This window comes from Heptranchias perlo, chromosome 37 (assembly GCF_035084215.1).
Source record: "Heptranchias perlo isolate sHepPer1 chromosome 37, sHepPer1.hap1, whole genome shotgun sequence".
NCBI lineage: Eukaryota > Metazoa > Chordata > Chondrichthyes > Hexanchiformes > Hexanchidae > Heptranchias > Heptranchias perlo.
The window spans coordinates 11562303-11585675 of NC_090361.1; the positions used below are offsets into that span (position 1 = coordinate 11562303).

Here is a 23373-nt window from a genome sequence, read left to right on the forward strand (position 1 = left end):
AGAGAGAAACTATATCTTCTGGTGGGGGGAGTCCAGAACAAGGGAGCATAACCTTAAAATTAGAGCCAGGCCACTCAAGGGGTGATGTCAGGAAGCACTTCTTCAGACAAAGCGTAGTGGAAATCTAGAACTCTCTCCCCCAAAAAGCTGTTGAGGCTGGAGGACAATTGAAAATGTCAAAACTGATTTTTGTTAGGCAAGGTTACAGAAGATGGAGTTAAGATAGAGAGAGCCATGATCTAATTGAATGGCGGAACAGACTGAATGGCCTACTCCTGTTCTTATGTTCCTAAGTAACTTATCACGCTCCTGACTTGAGCCTTGTAGATGGTGGAGAGGTCAGAGGTGAGCCACTCATCACTGATTATCCAGCCTTTCCCCTGCTCTTATAGCCACGGTGTGGATCTGGCTGGTCCAGTTAGCATAAGGGGAAATTCACTGAGCGTCTGCTTCCCTCACTAGATGGCGAACAAGACAGTGATAGTTCTTTTAACACTATAGAGTGATTCTACGACCATGTTCCTGCCCACTATGGCTCCATGCTGGTAATGGATCCCGGTTGAATATACTCTATACAGCGCAGAGGAAACCTTGGCATGTAGACACGTAGAGACACAGTGATGCTCGGTTACTGCTGCACAATGCTTGTATTTGTTCTTTCAATACCAAACACTTACTTGCAGTCTAACTCAAGTGTCAGCTTGGCTCAGTTAGTTGCACTTTCGTGACTGCCTTTATCACCTCTGACTATTCCAATGCTCTCCTGACTGGCCTCCCTTCGTCTAGCCTCTGCAAACTCTTCCATCCAGCACCAAGTCCCACTCACCCACCACCCATCTTTGCTGACTTCCATTGGCCGCTGCTCCCCACCGCCGCCCCACCACCCCAACCACACCTCCAATTTAAAATTCTCATCCTCATGTTTCAATCCCTTCCAAGACTTGTCCCTCTCTATCTCTGTAACCTCTTCCAGCCCTACAACACCCTCCTCCTGAACTCTACGATCTTCTGGCCCCGTCCTTTTGTGCATCCCCCCTCCCTTTGCCCAACTATTGGTGGCCGTGCCTTTAGCTGTCTAGACCGTGCGCTTTGGAGTTCCCTCCCTAAACCTCTCCACCTCCCTCTCCTCTTTTAAGACCCTCCTTAAAACACACCTCTTTGACCAAGCTTTCAATCAACCCCCAATATCCCCTTCCTTGGCTTGGCGTTCATTTTTGTCTGATTACACTTCCGTGAAGCACCTGGGATGTCTTTTTCCACGTTAAAGAAAAATCTTTTTGTTGTCGAAAGGTCGTAGGTTCAAACCCCACTCTAGGCTAACACTTCTGAGCAGTGGTGAGGGAACGCTGTGTTTCAGAGGTGTTGTCCTTTGCGTGAGATTAAGCTGTGGCACTGAATGCTTCTGTCAGTGACAACACATGTACAGTGATAATTAAGTTCTCCACTGATGTGGGTAATTGTCTGCAGTAAGTATGGTCACTGATCTTGCTAAATGCTTGTGAATGGCACACATTTACATGATATGCAAGTCCACCCCTTAGCTCCACCTCTGACTCCACCTTTAGTCCTGCTTCATCTATAGACGTTCTAGGCCTCACTGTCTTCTCTAATCCTTAACTTGATCTCCAACATCTTCTCCATTGCTAAAGCTGCCTCCAAGAAGCTTGAACTCTCCTTTCATGCTAAACACATTCCCTTAAATTCACCACAAATCCCGAGCCCATACAAGCCTTGACTACTGTTTCCATATCTGGGGAGCTTTTCCCAACACATAACCTACTCACTCGCTACCTCCTTCAGTCTTCCCTTCATCCTACAACCTGCAGGCTTTTAAAATCCAATCTTAGTGTCACTTCATCACTGCTTCTTGATTCAAACCTTCTTCTCTCCCACTATTTGCAGCCTTGATACTGTCCTGCATTATGGGCCATGGTTCTTCAGCCAGATGGTTCTAAATCCCGCAGTCTAGGAACTTTCATTGCAACGTAACATTTGACTGTTGTACCTCACCGACTACTACAACATTCAGTGCCTACATTAACCATCAACGCTGTTGTGACTAGTTGTTATGAATCCAGTATTAACTGTGAAGAAAATTAATGAATAAACATTTATACCTGCCAGTCAAAAGGAGTCATCAGAAGAGCAAGGCTGGAGAAGTGATTGCATCGACACTGGGTGTGCGTTCCATTGGAATCTGCCACACTGCACCCATTGGGAGACCAATAACTTTTCCCAGCTGCGTAATTCCAGTGGACGCAATGTTTTGTCCCATCACCGTTAGCTTCCTGTGGAGAGCAAGGATTTCATTTTATCCTCTGCAGTTACCGGTCCAGCTGTAACTGAGCAAATAGATCGCGTGTGTAACACTCAGTGGGAAAAGGCAATGCCAAGTCTGGTACTGAGTCACACAGAAGAGAATGAACCAGGCTCAACTCGGGGTCTGTGCTGAATCCCAGCCGAGGCACCAGTTGCTGGTCTTCAACCATCTCAGCCTGTGTGAGTGGACAATGGGTGAGAGCAGGTTCAAGGATCAACTGCGATCCTCTCCACCAGTGAGTAAGCTGCAGACATTGTCTACCTTCACACATAAGGAATAGACGATTGAGTGAAGGAAGGGAAGGCTACATCCAAGAATCATGATCTTCAAAGAGGAGATTAAACTGAGGGGGGTGGGCCCAATTTTCACAAACTCTATTAAGAAGAACTAAATTGCTTCCATTTATTTATGTTTTCCTGCATCGTAAATGAGCTGTTGTCTCTCACAGCCAACTTCAGGTGGCCCATATGTGACATAATGTTACGTGACATAACAAGGCTAACAGGCTGAACTCATTCTCAGCCCGGCGATCTTTCCGCTGTTTCATTAAATTGCCTCACTGGACGGAAATACCTGGTTAGTCCTAAAACCCAGTGCCGCTGTTTCAGTGCACGGATATCATTGTGAGACTGGGAGGGGGCCAGCGACCCAATCTGTTACAAACTGTACACCAAACTGGCACAACTCTTTACAAACCTCTTTGTGTCTGAAAGTGATGTTCACTGTCGGGTCGAGTCCACGGCTGTCTCTGTTACTTATCGCGGCTGAAACTACATTTGAGATCAATCGAAATGGCCTCAGTTTTCCACCACTGGTGCTGAGGTTGAAAACGCTCCCAATGAGAATGGAATCCATGTTGTTGTAGGCGATCAAAGCCACAGCAGCAAAACCTGTCACTGGAGGGAATGTTAAACGTTACTAATGCTGGCGTGAAATCCGTAGGGCACACGATGGCTGTAAAATAGACGTAACTCCTGCTGCAGAACCGGACGCAGGTCACGACCAGCTTCCCAGAAAAGGTCGCTGCTAAATCCAGTTGGATTTGTGGACATTCGCAAGACACAGAAACATTTGGTTAGTGACAGAGGATTGGAGGGCAGCCGACTGTGAAATGCAATAATGACAGTAAGGAATACCAGGATCCCAGATTAGACAGGCCATTTGTTTCAGCTCATCCGTCCAGTTAGAAGACCTACATTCCCTTCCATCAGGTCATCTGATTGCATCATTAATGAGTCGAAGATTTTTCCCTCCATCACACAACCTAGAAGATCATTCCGAGTGTTAATCACTCCGGCTGCAGAAGTTCTTCCAGGTGTCTGTCCTCAACTTTCCTTTCACCAGTTTCAACCTGTATCCCCTTATTCTAGTATCCAGGCAAGCCCTGAAGCAGTGCTCTTATTTACCCTATCCATGACATTTAATACCTTGTGCACCTCTTTAAGGTCCTTAGGAATTCTCTTCCCCAGAGGGCTGGGGATACTGAGTCATTGAGTACACTCAAGGCTGAAATCGATACGTTTTTGGAATCTAATGGAATCAAGGGATATGGGGATCTGGCGGGAAAGTGGAGTTGAGGTCGAAGATCAGCCATGATCGTATTGAATGTCGGAGCAGGCTCGAGGGACCGTATGGTCTGCTCCTGCTCCTATTTCTTATGTTCTCTATCAGACTCCTCCCTCCTATTTCCCCAGTCTATTCTAGTAACTCAATCCTTTGACACGAGGAATCAGCTTTGTGATCTTCTCCTCACCACATCCATGGCTTGAATTTTGCAATCAAAACTGGACACAGGGCTCAAGGTGCCGTCTGTCTAAGACATCTGGTGACTGACCCCTCAATATACACTGTTCCACAGTGATTTGGCATGTTAAGTAAATCTGCTCTCACGCCCCGATCCCTTTCTGCTTCCCCTTTAGGTTATTTCTACACAGGATACTGCAGCATATTGGATTTCCTCCCCACAAAGCTCGATCTCCCAATACAGCCATTACACAGGTGGCAGCTCATTCCTTGATATTAAAAATAATTGCATTTATATAGCGCCTTTCACAACCTCAGGTAGTCCCAAAGCGCTTCACAGCAAATGAAGCACTTTTGAAGTGTAGTCACTGTTGTAATGCAGGACGCACAGCAACCAATTTGCACACAGCAAGCTCCCACAAACAGCAATGTGATAATAACCAGATAATCTGTTTTTAGTAATGTTGGTTGAGGAATAAATATTGGCCAGGACACTGCGGAGGACGTCCCTGCTCTTCATTGAAATTGTGCCATGGGATCTTTTACGTCCACCCGAGAGGGCAGACGGGGCCTCAGCAGATATGGAGCTCGCTGTGTCTACTTCCCTGGGCTATGCCTGCAGCGGAAGATTCACCCTTAAATGTCATTTTTATTTCTAAGGTAGTTTTACTGGTAGCTACGGAAATAGTGGATGCATTGGTTGTCATCTTCCAAAATTCTATCGATCATGGAACAGCTCCTGCAGATTGGAGGGTGGCAAATGTAACCCCACTATTTAAAAAAGGAGGGAGAGAGAAAACATGGAACTACAGACCGGTTAGCCCAACATTAGTAGTAGGGAAAATGCTAGAGTCTATTATAAAGGATGTGATAACAGGATGCTTGGAAAATATCAACGGGATTAGACAAAGTCAACATGGATTTATGAAAGGGAAATCATGTTTGACAAACCTACTGGAGTTTTTTGAGAATGTAACTGGTAGAATAGATAAGGGAGAACCAGTGGATGTGGTGTATTTGGATTTTCAGAAGGCCTTTGATAATGTTGCACATAAGAGGTTAGTGTGCAAAATTAAAGCACGTGGGATTGGCGGTAATATACTGGTATGGATTGAAAATTGGTTAACAGACAGGAAACAGAGAGTAGGAATAAATGGGTCTTTTTCAGGATGGCAGGCAGTGACTAGTGGGGTACCGCAGGGATCAGTGCTTGGGCCCCAGCTATTCACAATATATATCAATGATTTGGATGAGGGAACCAAATGTAATATTTCCAAGTTGCTGATGACACAAAACTAGGTGGGATTGTGAGTTGTGAGGAGGATGCAAAGAGGCTTCAAGGAGATTTAGACAAGTTGAGTGAGTGGGCAAATACATGGCAGATGCAGTATAATGTGGATAAATGTGAAGTTAGCCACTTTGGAAGGAAAAACAGAAAGGCAGAGTATTATTTAAATGGTGATAGATTGGGAAATGTTGATGTACAAAGGGACCTGGGTGTCCTTGTACACCAGTCACTGAAAGCAAACATGCAGGTGCAGCAAGCAGTTGGGAAGGCAAATGGTATGAAGGCTTTCATTGCAAGAGCATTTGAGTACAGGAGCAAGGATGTCTTACTGCAGTTATACAGGGCCTCGGTGAGACCACACCTGGAATATTGTGTGCAGTTTTGGTCTCCTTACCTAAGAAAGGATATACTTGCCATAGAGGGAGTGCAGCGAAGGTTCACCAGACTGATTCCTGGGATGGCAGGACTGTCCTATGAGGAGAGATTGGGTCGACTCGGTCTGCGTTCACTAGAGTTTCAAGGAATGAGAGGGGATCTCATTGAAACGTATAAAATTCTGACAGGGCTAGACAGACTAGATGCAGGGAGGATGTTTCCACTGGCTGGGGGGTTCAGAACGAGGGGTCACAGTCTCAGGATACAGGGTGGGACATTTAGGACTGAGATGAGGAGAAATTTCTTCACTCAGAGGGTGGTGAACCTGTAGAATTCTCTACCACAGAATGCTGTGGAGGCCAAGTCACTGAATATATTTAAGAAGGAGCTGGATAGATCTCTAGACATAAAAGGCATCAAGGGGTATGAGGAGAGACCGAGAATATGGTATTGAGATAAAGGATAAGCCATGATCATATTGAATGGCGGAACAGGCTCGAAGGGCCAAATGGCCTACTCCTGCTCCTATTTTCTATGTTTCTATGTTTACTGATTCTCCCACCCCCCCCTTTCCCATGCCCCACACTTCCTCATTGCGTGGGAAGGAAGACAAGCGACTTGTTCCTGAGCCTCTGCTATTTCTTCTCAGCTGCTGGACGACGCAAGAAAGAGACTGGGATAACTCTCCCTCTCATCCTGCCTCCCTCTCTGGACCTAACTCCTGCTGGTTCGCAAAGGCTACGGCGTCACGGTTACAACTCACCATGTGGGCAATTATGGATACAAGCCTGTGAGCTGCTCCCCTGTAGTGCAACCTGTTGGGGCTCTAATGCCACTTCCCACTGCAGGCCCAGGGCTGCACGTCCTGACATGTGTGTGCTCCATTTCACCTCATAGAGAAAAAGGAATAAAGCTCCAGCGATGTTTGCTGAGACAACTGAAGTAAAGTAGAGACAACCAATGAATTTACCATTTGCTTTTCCTCCGGTGACCGTACGTCGGTATATATCCATCACGATGCCGTTCGCCTGTAAACTTGCTCTATCGTGGGCTGAACTGCTCTTCCCTCGAAAGACTCTTACTTCCAGATCTAAGAGCGAAAGAAAATAAACTCTGTAACGTGTCGTAAAGGAGAGAGATTTATTCACATTGTTTGGGCCCAACTGTCAGTTTAGCGGATGCATACAGCACAGTGCAAAAAGGGTGACTTAGTTCAAAAGATAATTGGCCAAAGAACCAGGGGGGAGATGAGGAGAAATATTTTTATGCAGCGAGTCGTTACGATCTGGAATGCGCTGCCTGAAAGGGCGGTGGAAGCAGATTCAATAGTAACTTTCAAAAGGGAGTTGGATAAATACATAATAAGGAGAAAATTGCAGGGCTATGGGAAGTGAGCAGGGGAGTGGAACTAATTGGATAGCTCTTTCAAAGAGCAGGCACAGGCATGATGGGCCAAATGGCCTCCTTCTGTGGTGTATGATTTTATGATTCTATGAAAAGCAACATAATGGACTGGGCGGTTCATTGGGTCAGACATTGGGCCTCTCATTTCTGGAACCTGGGTTGAAATCCAGCTCACAATGAGGGAATGAAAGTTTCCTCTGTCTGCTGCCCAAGGTAAAAAGTGTTTAGACAGTCTCAATCCAATCCCAGTGGCGACAGGGCCATGACACAAATCAGGTACTAAAGTGGTTACCTCATTCTCAAAATAAAAAGCTGGTATCAGTAAAAGTGACCATGAAGATGTCGGATTGTCGTAAAAACCCAACTGTTCACTAATGCCCTTTAGAGAAGGAAAGATGCTGTCCTTACATGGTCTGGCCTATATGTGACTCCAGTCCTACACCAACATGGTGGACTCTTAACTGCCCTCAGTCGTCTGGGCAACTAGGGATGGGCAATAAATGCAGTCCTTGTCAGCGATGCCAACATCCCAAAAATGAATAACAACAACAGCTTGCATTCGTATAGCATCTTTAACATAGTAAATGTCCCAAGGCGGTTTACAGGAGTGTTATCAAACAATATTTGACACCGAGCCATATGAGGAGATGTTAGGACAGGTAACCAAACGCTTGGTCAAAGAGAATAAGAAAAGAAAAGCATGGATAATGAGGAAAGGCCACATTCTTCTATGTTTGGGGATGAGGCAGAGTAGAGGGAGCTTAATCTACATCCAACCATGGAACGGGGAACATAGGAACAGGAGTAGTCCATTCAGCCCCTCGAGCCTGTTCTGCCATTCAATTAGATTATGGCTGATCTGTATCACCTCCACGCTGCCTTGGTTCCCTAACCCTTAATGCCACTGCCTAACAAAAATCTATCAAGCTGAGTTTTGGAATTTTCAATTGACCCTCAGCATCCACTTTTTGGGGGAGAGAGTTCCAGATTTCCACCACCCTTTGTGTGAAGAAATGCTTCCTGACATCACCCCTGAATGGTCTAGCACTAATTTTAAGGTAATGCCCCCTTGTTCTGGACTCCCCCACCAGAGGAAATAGTTTCTCTCTGTCTACCCTATCTACCCTATCAAGTCCTTTAATCATCTTAAACACCGCAATTAGATCACCTCTTAATCTTCTTAACCCAAGGGAATACAAGCCTAGTCTATGCAACCTGTCTTCATAATGTAACTGTTTTAGCCCCGGTATCATTCTGTTGAATCTGCGCTACATCCCCTCCAAGGCCAATACATCCTTCCTGAGACGTGGTGCCCAGTATTGAACACAGTACTCCAGATGCCATACTGACCTTGGGATGTCTGATGATGACATTGGGTACCCAATATTCCCCAGAATCATCAACTCAAACATCGACGAGTACAGAACTCCAAAGCATCAAATTCAAATGCAGTTCAGCATGCCATCTAAAAGTAGTGATACTTCCTCAGAATTGCCCTTTGTCAGCTCATAGATACTTTCCTCACCAATTCTCTCCTGAAAACAGTTGAACCGGATTTCCAATGGCCCCACTCTGCCAGTGAGGCAGAGTGGGACCCAAGTGCGCCTAAGCCTGAAGATTGTGACCCCGTCCCAAACTGTGGGGATTGGGGATAACCATCTTTATATTCGGGGAGGGCTGCTGGCATCTGTAAGGGCACTTCAGCGATGACTGCTCCAACCCACCTATGTAAGGTGGAGTGACCCATTGTGTTCCCCCTAAGCCCTTCCGAGGTCGAAGAAAACAGAGGTAAAGGAAATTCTTTCACTCTGGCAAGGAGTTATTTTGTGGGACGAGGGAGGCACTCAATCCCCTCTCAGATCAATTATGTGCAGAGCTTTTGGGGCTTTTCAAAAGGTCTCATGGAGACCCATGCCAGTGCTGAGCCACTTTGCAGATGACCCCATCTTCGCAATTTGAGATGGGGGTCAAATCTTTAGGAGCTTTAACTCACTTAGGCCCTGGATCCTGTTGAAAATGGCTCTCTGTAAGATATGGGAAGGAATCAGGTGGAACTGGACTCGTTTTTTTTTGACCCAGAATTCCTTCTTGTGTGAGAGTCCCACAGGCCTGGTTACTCTCTTGTACCTTTTTGAAGTTGCCATTATTCGTGTGTGAGCCTTGACGACAAGTGTCAGCAACTGCCTCGAGAAAATACATCGTATAAAATATCTTCTTGAACTCACCGACATTTTTAGTTGATCTCCTTCTTGTTCCCATATCCGGTAACTCCAGACCAACAGCAATCGCAACATTTTCCATGGACTGCAGGAATATGGAAGCTGAAAGGAGCCGCTCTGCCCTTTCCATGTTGTCCAACAGGGAGCCATTCGCAAGAAGATCATTTGCAGTTGAAATGATTTCCTGTGGATGACAAATTCTTTCACTTCTATCCCAGTGAACACGGATAACTTTTAAAGTCCTTTTTATTTAACAATCATCATAGTCCCTTGGATGGCTCCACATGTTTAACCACTGTATAACAGCTGTGGCTCAATAAGTAGTTGTGGGTTTATGACCCACTCCAGATCCTAGAGCACAAAAATCTAGGCTGATACTCCTTGGGTTTTATTTCACTGGAGAGGTTTGAGGGTTGACCTGATAGAAGACTGAAAGATTATGATAGGGTAAATAGTGACAGATGGTTGCCACTGATTGACTCTATTCTTGTCTGGGCCCATAGAGTGATATTGGGCACGAGCCTCATGCCACCAGATCAAACATCACGACCGGTACCCCCACATCCCCCTCCCGGGAGGAGGGCATCAGTAAATCAAAGCCCGTCAACTTTGAATGCGTAATGGTAATTCCATTGTCTCTAATTGATGGGGCAGACAATGTCCTGCGGTGTCCGCTGGTCTCAGAAGGCTCGGAGTGATCCCGTGGGCATTCATGAGCTTGCTCCAAGGCCACCCGAGTACACACTTGGGATTTCCAGCGATCAGCAAGAGGGCGCAAACTTCAGGCAGTCACAGAAAGAGGAAGAGACAAAACAAAAATCTGTGGAATGTGGCGTTCTCTTCCACCAACTACTGCTGAAAGAGAACCCATTCGCACTTTTAAAATGCAATTAATAAATGCTTGAAGAAGAGGAATATTAAAGGTTGTGGGGAGCGAGCAGGACATTAAGTTTAGATAAGGATGCAAAACAGCAGGCCTGAGTTGAAGGGCCGAATGGTCTGTTTCTGTGCCGGAACATTCTATGATGTTTCGTGGTGCATTTATTCACTGAGTCATTGAAGCGCCACTCTCTCTCTCTCTCTCTCTCTCTGACTTTCGCTCCTCTGTAGATTACCAGCATTCCCTATCGATTCTCTTCGAACCTATAGAATTCAGAGCTCTGAACCTCTCCAGAGCTGAACCAACCATCAGTTTCACCACTTGCCATTCAATGGATAATGTGTTGCTACTAACCTCCAGAGGGAGTGCTGCACTCTGATTGTGGCACCGTTCACTGACCAGTGTAATGGTTGAATTAATCTTGGAACAAAATATGTGGAACGGGGTCCAGGAAGACTGTGAGAAGAAGAGAAATAAAGTGTCAAAATCTTCAGAGGAAGAGAGTCAACTTCAGTTCACTTGAAATCAACCATCGCACAGAATCTTCAGAGGCCGGTACATGGATATGTAGATTACACATACACCACACATGTACACATATTATTATATAGATCACACAGGTACAAACACATATATATATAGATCATACAGATGCATAGATTACATTAACATACACAGATACAACAACAACTTGCATTCATGTCGAGCCATTAACGTGGTGAAACTTCCCAAGGTGCTTCACAGGAGCGTAACCAGGCAAAAAAAAATTGACACCAAGCCAAAGAAGGAGATATTAGGACAGGTGGCCAAAAGCTTGGTCAAAGAGGTAGGTTTTAAGCAGCGACTTAAAGGAGGAGAGAGAGGCGGAGAGGTTTAGGGAGGCAATTCCAGAGCTTAGGGCCTAGGCAGTTGAAGGCACAGCCGCCAATAGTGGAGGAAAGGAAACTGGGGATGTGCAAGAAGCCAGAATTGGAGGAGCGCAGAAATCTCATAGGGGTTTAGGGCTGGAGGAGGTTACAGAGATAGGGAGGGGCGAGGCCATGGAGGTATTTGAACGCAAGGATTAGAATTTTAAAATCGAGGCGTTGTCAGACCGGGAGCTAGTGTAGACTAGCGAGCACAGGGGTGATGGGTGAGCGGACTTGGGGGGAGTTAGGATAGAGTTTTGGATGAGCTCAAGTTTACGGAAGGTGATAGGAGGGAGACCAGACATGAGAGCATTGGTTGAGTCTGGAGGTAATAAAGGCATGGATGAGGGTTTCAGCAGCAGATGGGCTGAGGCAAGGGGCGGAGACGGGCGATGTTACAGAGGTGGAAGTAGGCGGTCTTGGTGATGGAGAGGATATGTGTTCGGAAACTCAGTTCAGGATCAAATAGCACGCCGAGGTTGTGATCAGTCCTGTTCAGCCAGATTGATACATGCATGCGAATACACATAAGTCACCCATAGTCAGTCGCATACAAAGCACCTGAAGCATAATTTGTTTATAAATCTTGTACCTGCACCTGGTGACATCGTGTTAATAGCACCTTGTTATGTCAAGGATCTTCCCGTCTGGTTTAGTTAACGACTATCTCTTGTTTTCATATTAAGTGATGTTTCTTTTCACTTCTCTTTTTGAGCATTTTACGGAAGAGAGAAAATAATCCCACTTCAAATTTAGTAACTCAGTGAGGAGTACAAAGGTGCACTGGGTGCTGCAGTGGGTTAGGGATTAGATCATCACCTCTGGGACCCGGGTCTGAATCCAGCACAGACTAGATGGAAGACTCCTCTGGCTGTTGGCTCTGAGGACCCTGCATAAAATGAGTCTCAGTTTGGTTCCTAGAGGATGTGGGACGACAGCACAAAACTTCATCTAATTCAGCACTAATTGGCAATCTTGCCTCAACAGGCCATAAGATGGCTGGAGTCGGAGATGGGAAAACGACACACTGGTGCTGTAGGGGGCGCACTTCTGAGGTTAAGGAACGTTGTTGAAGTAAAGTGGAGAGAACTTTCTGTTGTATCTAACTTGGAGAGGGTGCAGAGGAGATTTAATAGAAGGGTACCAGTGATGAGGGACTAGGGAAGCTGGGCTTTTTCTCCTTAGAGGAGTGAAGCTTAAGGGAAGATTTAACAGAGATGTACAAAATTATGAAGGGTTTTAATAGAGTAAATAAGGAGAAACTGATTCCACTGGCAGGAGGGTTGGTAACCAGAGGATACAGATTTAACATAATTGGCAAAAGAACTGGATGGACGATGAGGAGAATTTTTTTAAGCAGTGAGTTGTTATGAACTGGAATGCACTGCCTGAAAGGGTAGTGGAAGGAGATTCAATAGTAACTTTCAAAAGGGAATAAACACATGAAAAGGAAAACATTTCAGGGCTATGGGGAAAGAGCAGGGGAGTGGGACTAATTGGATTGCTCTTTGAAGGAGCTGGCACAGGCATGATGAACCGAATGGCCTCCTTCTTTGCTGTACGAGTCTACAATTCTATGATTCTAACTGTGGTATACCTGACCTGGGAGTGTTTGTTGCTGACACTGGGTGCCTGAAATTCATCAAATACTGCTGAGTGCAGCGGGCACAGAGTGAGCAACTTGAGAGTTTGGTAAGTGTGGGAGTTCGGTCAAGTGGGAGAAGGAGGTGTTGCTTTCCCTAACTTTTTCTGCAGAGCGGCGGTGGACCTGAGCAGCAGCAGACCGAGAACGGGGATAAAAGCAGCAGCAGACCTGCAACAAGAGAAAACTGCAGTGTGACGTCTCAGGTGAGGCAGGTAAGTGATTGGTAGTGACTGTGGGCCAAGTTTTAAGTTAACGTACAGCATATAACTAAATTTTAAAAACTAAACTTAATTTAATTAATCTAATAAATTAAACAAGGCAAATAATTTGATTAACACTAAATTAATTACTTAAATAAATAAAATAATGGGAGAACAGGAGATGTGTTGCTACTATGTGGAGCTTGTGGACATTTTTGTCCAGGGCGACTACACCTGCGGTAAGTGTCTGCGGCTCGAGGAACTTCGGCTCCGAATTGAGGAGCTGGAGTCCGAGCTGCGGACGTTGCAAGACATCAGGGAGGGAGAAAGCTACCTGGATCTTTTCCTCCAGGAGGCAGCCACACACCTTAGATTAAATACTGTAGAATTGACACATGGTCAGGGACAGGAGGGTGTCACTGCGAGTGAGGCAGGTTCGGGGATCCAGGAGGTAGTATTGCAGGAGCCTCAGTCTCTGCACTTGTCCAATAGATTCGAGGTTCTTATAACCCTTGTGGACAAGTGCGGGGACTGCGGGGAGGATGAGCAAACTGACCACGGCACCATGGTACAGGAAGCCGTTCAAGTAGGGGGAGTGAAAAGGAAGGTGGTTGTAGTAGGCGACAGTATAGTTAGGGGGATAGACACTGTTCTCTGCAGCCAGGAGCATGAGTCCCGAAGGCTATGTTGCCTACCCGGTGCCAGGGTTAAGGGCATCTCCTCCGGGCTGGAGAAGAACTTGGAGTGGGAGGGAGAAAATCCAGTTGTCATGGTCCACGTAGGTACCAACGACATAGGTAGGACTAAGAGAAAGGTTCTGCTGAGGGAGTTTGAGCAGCTAGGGACTAAATTAAAAAACAGAACCACAAAGGTGATAATCTCTAGATTATTACCTGACCCACGAGCAAATTGGCACAGGGTAAATAAGATCAGAGAGATGAATGCGTGGCTCAAAGATTGGTGTGGGAGAAGGGGGTTTCGATTCATGGGGCACTGGCACCAGTAATGGGGAAAGAGAGAGCTGTTCCGTTGGGATGGACTACACCTGAACCATGCCGGGACCAGAGTTCCAGCGAATCAAATAACTAGGGAGGTGGATAGGGCTTTAAACTAAATAAGAAGGGGGGGAGGGTCCCAGTGGAGAGAAATCTAAAATGCTAAAGAGAAAAGACAAGGAAGCAGTGCAGGAAAGTGATTGGGGTAAGGATAACCAGATTGTGTCAGGAAGGGACAGAGCGTACAAACAAAAGACAACAAATAGGGTCCAGGTAAGAAAAGATGGTAATAAGATAAATAGGGCCAAAGTACAAAAAAATGTTAAGATGTCTAAAAATGTTAAACGGATACGATATAATTGCAATTACAGAGACATGGCTGCAGGGTGACCAAGGCTGGGAACTGAATATCCAAGGGTATTCGATATTTAGGAAGGACAGGCAAAAAGGAAAAGGAGGTAAGGTGGCGTTGTTAGTAAAGGATGAAATCAGAGCAATAGTGAGAAAGGATATTGGCTCAGAAAATCAGGATGTAGAATCAGTCTGGGTGGAGTTAAGAAGCACCAATTGGCAGAAAACACTGGTGGGAGTTGTCTGTAGGTCTCCAAATAGTAGTGGTAATGTAGGGGATGGGATCAAACAGGAAATTAGAGATGCATGTAACAAGGGTACTACAGTAATCATGGATGACTTTAATCTACATATAGACTGGCCAAACCAAATTAGCAATAATACTGTGAGGATGAATTCCTGCAGTATGTACGAGATTTTTTTTAGACCAATAAGTTGAGGAGCCAACTAGGGAACAGGCTATCCTAGATTGGGTATTGTTGAGAAGGGGTTAATTAATAATCTTGTTGTTCAGGGTCCTTTAGGGAAGAGTGACCATAACATGATAGAATTCTTCATTAAGACGGAAAGTGAAGTAGTCCAATCCGAAACTAGGGTCCTAAATCTAAACAAAGGAAACTATGAAGGTATGAGGAGTAAGTTGACTATGATAGATAAGGAAGCTTCATTAAAAGGCATGATGGTGGATAAGCAATGGTTAACATTTAAGGAAAAAATGCATGAATTGCAACACTTATAGATTCCTTTCTGGTGCAAAAACACAAAAGGAAAAGCAGCCCAACCATGGCTAACAAAAGAAATTAAGGATAGTATTCGATCCAAAGAGGAATCATATAACGTTGCCAGAAAAAGAGCAAGCCTAAGGATTGGGAGCAGTTTAGAATTCAGCAAAAAAAGGACCAAGAGATTGATTAAGTGGGGAAAAATAGAGTGAGAGTAAACTTGCAAGGAACATAAAAGTGGACTGTAAAAGTTTCTACAAGTATGTAAAAAGAAAAAGATTAGTGAAGACAAATGTAGGTCCCTTACAGTCAGAAACGGGAGAATTTATAATGGGGAACAAGGAAATGGCAGAGCAATTAAACAAATACTTTGGTTCTGTCTTCATGGAAGAGGACACAAATAACTTCCCAGAAATGCTTGGGAACCAAGGGACTAGTGAGAAGGAGGAAGTAAAGGAAATTAGTTTTAGTAAAAAAATAATGCTGGGGAAATTAATGGGATTGAAAGCCGATAAATCCCCAGGGCCTGATAATCTGCAACCTAGAGTACTAAAAGAGGTAGCCAAGGAAATAGTGGTTGCATTAGTTGTCATCTTCCAAAATTCTATAGATTATGGAACAGTTTCTGCAGATTGGAGGGTGGCAAATGTAACCCCACTATTTAAAATAGGAGGGAGAGAGAAAACAGGGAACTACAGAACGGTTAGCCTAACATCAGTAGTAGGGAAAATGCTAGAGTCTATTATAAAGGATGTGATAACAGGACACTTAGAAAATATCAACTGGATTAGACAAAGTCAACATGGATTTATGAAAAGGAAATCGTGTTTGACAAACCTACTGGAGTTTTTTGAGGATGTAACTGGTAGACTAGATGAGGGAGAACCAGTGGATGTGGTTTATTTGGATTTTCAGAAGGCCTTTGGTAAAGTGTCACATAAGAGGTTAGTGTGCAAAATTAAAGCACATGGGATTGGTAGTAATATACTGGTATGGATTGAAAATTGGTTAACAGACAGGAAACAGAGAGTAGGAATAAATGGGTCTTTTTCGGGGTGGCAGGCGGTGACTAGTGGGGTACCGCAGGGATCAGTGCTTGGGCCCCAGCTATTCACAATATATATCGATGATTTGGATGAGGGAACCACATGTAATATTCCCAAGTTTGCCGACGACACAAAACTAGGTGGGATTGTGAGTTGTGAGGGGGATGCAAAGAGGCTTCATGGAGATTTAGACAAGTTGAATGGGTGGGCAAATACATGGCAGATGCAGTATAATGTGGATAAATATGAAGTTATTCACTTCGGAAAGATAATGGTGATAGATTGGGAAATGTTGATGTACAAAGGGACCTGGGTGCCCTTGAACACCAGTCACTGAAAGCAAACATGCAGGTGCAGCTAGCAGTTCGGAAGGCAAATGGTATGTGGGCCTTCATTACAAGAGGATTTGAGTGCAGGAGCAAGGATGTCTTACTGCAGTTATACAGGGCCTTGGTGAGACCACGCCTGGAGTATTGTGTGCAGTTTTGGTCTCCTTTCCTTAGAAAGGATGTACTTGCCATAGAGGGAATGCAGCGAAGATTCACCAGACTGATTCCTGGGATGGCAGGACTGTATTATGAGGAGAGATTGGGTCGACTCGGCCTGTATTCACTCGAGTTTAGAAGAATGAGAGGGGATCTCATTGAAACATATAAAATTCTGACAGGGCTAGACAGACTGGATGCAGGGAGGATGTTTCCCCTGGTTGGGGGGTCCAGAACGAGGGGTCCCAGTCTCAGGATACGGGATAGGACATTTAGGACTGAGGTGAGGAGAAATTTCTTCACTCTGAGGGTGGTGAACCTGTGGAATTCTCTACCACAGAAGGCTGTGGAGGCCAAGTCACTGAATATATTTAAGAAGGAGCTAGATAGATTTCTAGAAGCAAAAGGCATCAAGGGGTATGGGGAGAGAGCGGGAATATGGTATTGAGATAGAGGATCAGCCATGACCAAATTAAATGGCGGAGCAGGTCGAAGGGCCGAATGGCCTGCTCCTGCTCCTATTTTCTATGTTTCTATGTAACTCACAAAAATGTTTTATAAAAGTATGTCACAGGCAGTTATTCAAACAGCTGTTTTATCTGGAACAATGTCGGGTACGGACCCATGGAACCATTAAGTTTACAGCACAGAAGAAGCCATTGGGCCCATCATGTCTGTGCTGGTTTTTCCAAGAGCAATGCTAAACTAGATCCAATATCACGTACTCTCCCCTGTAGCCCTGTATCTTCCTCTGATTCACAGGTTCATCTGCTCTTTCCTTAAAAAGTACAATGGTTTCTATCTCAACTATTCTCTGTGATAAAGCATCCCATGTTCCAATAACCCTTTGCATTTCTCTTAACCTCTCTCTTTTTGTCACTGACTCCAGATGAAATAGTATTTCTCTATTCAACATATCAAAAACCTTCATAATTTTAAAAGCTTCAATTAAATCTCCCCTTAGCCTGCTCTGCTCTGGTGGAAATAGTTCCTGCATCTCAAGTTTCTCCTCATAACTATAACTTCCCATCTGGTAAAATACCTGTTCCGCCTCTGTTAAATTGTTCGAGCTGCATTGCTCTGTGATGATTTTGTTCTTTTCTGTAAAGTCAGGAAGACATTTAAGATGCAATTCAAACATTATAAAAGCAAATGATAATTCTGTACCAACATCTATACGGGCATTGTGAGATTTAGCTCAACATTGAGTCATTTCTCAGCCTGCATGCAATGTCCCAGCAAAACTAAGTGTTAGCCAAGCTTATTGGGCAACACTCACGCCTCTGCATCATGAAGATTATGGGTCAAAGCCCCACTCCAGAGACTTGAGCACATAATCTATGCTGACACTCCAGTGCAGTACTGAGGGAATGCTGTACTGTTGGAGGTGCCTTCTTTCATATGAGACGTTAACCCTGTCTGCCCTCTCAGGTGGATGTAGAAGACCCCATGGCACAATTTTGAAGAAGAGCAGGGGAGTTCTTCGTGGTGCCCTGGCCAATATTTATCCCTCGCCCAACATCACTAAAAAAAACAAATTGTCTGGCTGTTATCACATGGACTACACTTCAAACTTACTTCATTGGCTGTAAGGCGCTTTGGGACCTAACCTGTGATTATGAAAGGCACCATATAAATGCAAGTCTTCCTTTACAAAAGTTGAAGAACGTTCAGCTGTGTTGCACAAGAGCTATTCCGGCTTTCTCACATTCCCAGGACCAGAGCCCTGACTGGGAGGAGACTCAGCAGGTAACTCGCCTGGCCGATTTTAACTGCCCGCCCATTCAGTTTCCACTGGCCGGGAAGGGTTAAAATCACCACTTAAGTGGCTGTATGAACAAAATTGAACAGGTAGTCTGCATTACTCCTAACTATTCTTGAGCCATTGCAACCTTCAAATCAACTGCTTCCCATGAGTGAATCAGGTGTCGTAATATCGTGATTCCAACAGTGGCCACAACAGGAGCGAGAAATATTAATGTGTTTATATGTTCATTAATGTGTTTTTAATGAATTTCTACTTACTGATTGAGGAGGCTAATTAAGCCTTAAAGTCACTTAAATATAAATGGAATTCACCTTTTATTTCTCTTTATTGAAATACTACATCAGGTAATTAGCTTTCTTACCAATGCAGGTCTCAGTGAAGTTTTTGCTGTTGGATGCTGCTCCTTTACAAGTGAAGCTTCCCTCTGTATTGTTGCAGACTGCCTGAGGACCACAGGGGTCTTGAAGACACTCGTCAATATCTAAAATCAGAAACACACATGAATATGGGTGCCCAGCATCGTCCCACCAACATTTTCAAGACAAATAAAGCCCTTTCTGGTCTGACAATGGCCTAGGTTCTCTGGGTCAGGCAATGGCCTAGGTTCTCTGGGTCAGGTGTCCATTCGACTGACGGAGAGGTCATGGGCGGAGAGGAACCCCTCCCAGACTTTTGTGCGTTGAGTCTGTGCATTTCCGGGGTCAGCCTCGTGACCAGAATGTGGGAGAGTTTCAGATATCGACAGCGTCTGGGACTGGGAAATCGCCCATTGTGGGCAGGATATCTGGTCAAGGCGAGGGATGGTGGGGTTTTGAAATTTAAAAACTGGAAGATAATTTTACCAAAAATGTCTGTAGGAATGATGGAGGTATCACTGACGCTAGTTTCTACCTCCTCCTATTCTCACTTGTTGCTCTTCCTGGGGCCATACTCAGTCTGACACTTTGAAGGAGAACTTCCGTGTCCCCATTTGAGATTGTGGACAATGAAGTCAATGGAGAGCAATATTGGGGTGGGTTAATAGAGGTCTTTAAGATTATGAAAGGGTTTGATAGGGTGGACGTGGAGGAGATGTTTCCACTTGCGGAGGAGACCAGAAATAGGGCCATAAATATGAGATAGGGAAATCAGGAGAAGCTGAGAGGACATATTGGGAATTTGAGTGTGGGGGTCAAGGGCTCCTTGGGATACGGCGTCCATTATAATTAAAGGGAAGAGAATCCTGGGAACTACTGATCTCTCTCCCCATATCTGGTCCCAATGGACAACTCTCATGCCGGGAGTGTGCATTTGTAAAATTACCCCTCATAAGCATTGGGTGATTGCCACCTTCCCGAAATAGACATTTGGTTTTGTCCACTGACAATAGTTAAGTGTGCAGCTACGTAACTTCCTCAAACATACAGATGTTTCCTGTATTTAGTCGTGATGGTGCAAATTAAATTATGCTCCTCACTGTGAAGTGACTGAACTTCCCTAATTTAGTGAGAAAGTAATATCTTGAATTTCCTCAAGAAAGACTGAGTTATCATGATGGTTATGGAGGAGACATATCTGGAAAGTGTGACACACTCTGTAGAGATTGGCAGGGGGAAGTGGGTCTCACTATTGGCATTATTCCGTCTCTAAACAAACTGAAAAGAAAGGACTTGCATTTATAGAGTGCCTTTCAAACCTCAAGCCGTCCCAAAGAGCTTTATAGCCAATGAAGTGCTCTTTTGTTGAAGTGTAGTCACTGCTGTCTCAATCCAGACTTGAGCACAAAATCAACGCTGACACTCCAGTGCAGTACTGAGGGAGTGCTGCACTGTCGGAGGTGCCGTCTTTCAGATGAATCATTAAACCAAGGCCCTGTCTGCCCTTTCAGGTGGATGTAAATATCCCATGGCACTATTTTGAGGAAGAGCAGGGGAGATCTCCCTGGTGTCCTGGCCAATATTTACCCGTCAACCAACATCACGAAAAGACAGATTATCTGGTCCTTTATCTCACTGCTGTTTGTAGGATCTTGCTGTGTGCAAATTGTCTGCCGCATTTCCTACATTACAACAGTGACTGCACTTCAAAAGTACTTCATTGGCTGTAAAGTGCTTTGGGAGGTCCTGAGGTTGTGAAAGGTGCTTTATAAATACAAGTTCTTTCTTTTAAATGGTCCAGACAATGTTCAGGAAATGGAGGTTGTAGCCCCACCCCCCCACCAGGGGCGACAAGGACCACAGACTGATCAAGGTTAACATGATTATGCCAAAGACCAGAAGTCAGACTTGCAACTTTAAAAAGGCTCAATTCAAAGAGAAAATGGAAGAATTAAAACAAATGGATTGGAGGAGGATGCAGGACAAATGCATGTATCCTTTTCAACACGTACAGAAAAAGGCACAATATTAGAACAGATTCTTTACCTTGGCAGTGTGACACGGAGGTAAAGATCATTTCTCCTGATCAGCTGAGATGAAGAGAAAAAGGATTACAAGATTCCTTTTACCTTTTGGTAAATTAAGGGACACAGTGGGAACCAGTGAATATTTTTCCTTTGGGTGTTAGCGAAGGGATTAATGCTTCTGAACTGATATTGGTGTTGGGTTAGGACAGCAAGTTGAGAATTTTACGCGCTCCTTCCGAATTCTACCTCTGCTGGATGCACGAGGGGTCCTAGAAACATGTTCCACTAATGTGGTACATTCTGAATATTGCAGAATTCAAATTTTTAAAACATTTATTTATGGGCTATGGACGTCGCGAGTAAGGCCGGCATTTATTCAATGGGTCAACTTTACTATTGGTTCACTAAAACAATCACTCTGACCTACTTCATAGTGCTACCTCCCTGAGGCAATTCACCTCCTTAACAAAGGCAAACCTGCTTCTTGCTTCCCTACAGACTCTTGCCCACAACGATTAACTCCTCACGGCCAGTCCTGTATTAATGTCTTCCTGTATTTTGTCACGGTCCTCCTCAGTATTAACTATATCCTCCAATTTGGAAATTTTGAAATTGTACTTCTGATTCCTGAGTCCATATCGTTTATGTAAATTGTGAACAACAGTGGTCCCAGCATCGATCCTTATGGAACACCATTTCCCACATTTTGCCAATTTGAGTAACTACCCTTAACCTCTACTCTCTGTTTTCTGTTTTGTAGCCAACTTGCTATCCATTCTGCCACTTGCCCCCTGACTCCACATGCCCTGACCTTTGTCATGAGTCCACTATCCGGTACCTTATTGAAGGCATTTTGAAAATCCAAATATATTACATCTACTACATTACCCTTGTCTGCCTTTTCTGTTAGTCCTTCAAAGAATTCAATAAGGTTGTCAAGCATGACTTTCCATTTTGAAGTCCGTGCTGACTATTCTTTATTATATTTTCAGTTTCGGGATGTTTTTCTATTACATCTTTGAGTACCGATTCCATTATTGTTCCTACCACCGACATTAAGCTAATTGGTCTCTAGTTCCCTGATATACAAATCACTAAAAGTAGTGATGCAGGTTAATAAGGGCATAAAAAAGCTCACAAAGCACTGGGTTGATTTCTAGAGGGATAGAATTGAAAAGCAGAGAAGTAATGATAAACTTGTATAGAACCTTCTCTACCTAGAATGTGGAACTCGTTAGCCACAAGGAGTAGTTGAGGCGACGAGCATAGATGCATTTAAGGGGAAGCTGACTAATCACATGAGGGAAAAAGGAATAGAAGGATATGATGATGAGGTTAGATGAGGTAGGGTGGGAAGAGGCTCATATGGAACATAGACACCAGCATGGACCTGTTGGGCCGAATGGCCTGTTTCTGCGCTGTACATTCTATGTAATTAACCTGTGGCCTTTTGCTAAGCTGCGAAGGGTGGAGTTTATATTCTTCAAGATCATTCAATCAACAGACTTTTTGCTAAACACTTTTTCCTGTTTATATATATTAAGAGGGACAAACACATTTTTGGTGCCTTCCTGCCCTGGCTGGTCTTGGGGGGGGTTAGAATCATTGAATCTTACAGCACAGATGGAGGCCATTTGGCCCATCGTGCCTGTGCCGGCTGTTTGGAAGAGCTATCCAATTGGTCCCACCCCCCTGCTGTTTCCCCGTAACCCGGCAAAGTTCTGCTTTGACTGATGGGGCAATTTTTATTATCAATCTTGGTGTGGCGTTCCCCTGGCAAAACACTCAATCCTTTGTGAGTGCTCTGCACCTTGTGTTACTTTGAGCATTTACTAAAGACAGGTGAATGTTTTGGATGCAACCATTGCAACAGAATAGTCTTTACCTCGGCACTGGGTCTTTGTTTTATTTTTAAAGTTATATTCCCCGGTGGTTGAGACAAATCCTCCATTACAGGTGCAGTAGAAATCTCTGAATCTGTTGGTACATGTTGCATTCGCACCGCATGGATCTGACTCACACGCATCGATAACTGGAATAAAAAACAATCTTATAATCTCCCTGAACACCTTCGTGCACTGATCATCTCTCAGCCCTGCTCTAGTTTCTGCCTGAAGTGGGGTTTCCTGTGACATTTGCCTCCCTGTGTCACGGCTCAATTTCTGGAGAAGTGAAACTGAGAGAACTTTGACCCCATTCAGCACCGTGCAGCAAACGTGCTGGGAGGAGATACCAACAACATGGACAGTAGGTCCTTTTTGGGCCAATGTTTCTCCCCTCCTGAAGGCGATGACTCCCATTAGGGGCCAGTCAACCTTCAATCTCTCACCCAAGTGTCCATTCTTCCTGGGTGAGACTGGACAGTGAGTGTCAGCAGATTGTGGGTGGAGGCATCACAGGTGAGTGTAAAACTAGATAGTTCACCAACGAACTCTGAATGTGAAGAAAATCCAATCGTTAAGTCTGTTCGAGGTGCCAGCAAATTTATAATTTACCATTTCTTCTATTAATGACTAATAAATTCACTCCTCCCTTGGATTCATCTGTCTTCTAATGACCTTCTATAACCTCCAACCTATGAGGTCCATTTTAATTTTCCCCCAGTGTGAATGGTACTTTTCTACATTGGTCAATTGATCAT

General features: G+C 44.5%; 1 protein-coding gene across 1 annotated transcript in view; it reads right to left on the minus strand.

The window, feature by feature from the left end:
- The window catches only part of LOC137304247 (adhesion G protein-coupled receptor E2-like), a 46858-nt gene that overhangs the window by 16465 nt on the left and 7020 nt on the right, over window positions 1–23373 (minus strand). The window contains exons 5-12 of the mRNA XM_067972801.1: window positions 22618–22764; window positions 18711–18830; window positions 17624–17682; window positions 10584–10685; window positions 9356–9533; window positions 6697–6816; window positions 3017–3216; window positions 2118–2288 (exon numbers count right to left, since the gene is read on the minus strand). Coding sequence (XP_067828902.1) covers window positions 2118–2288; window positions 3017–3216; window positions 6697–6816; window positions 9356–9533; window positions 10584–10685; window positions 17624–17682; window positions 18711–18830; window positions 22618–22764 — 1097 coding nt within the window. The remainder of the gene's footprint in view (window positions 1–2117; window positions 2289–3016; window positions 3217–6696; window positions 6817–9355; window positions 9534–10583; window positions 10686–17623; window positions 17683–18710; window positions 18831–22617; window positions 22765–23373) is intronic.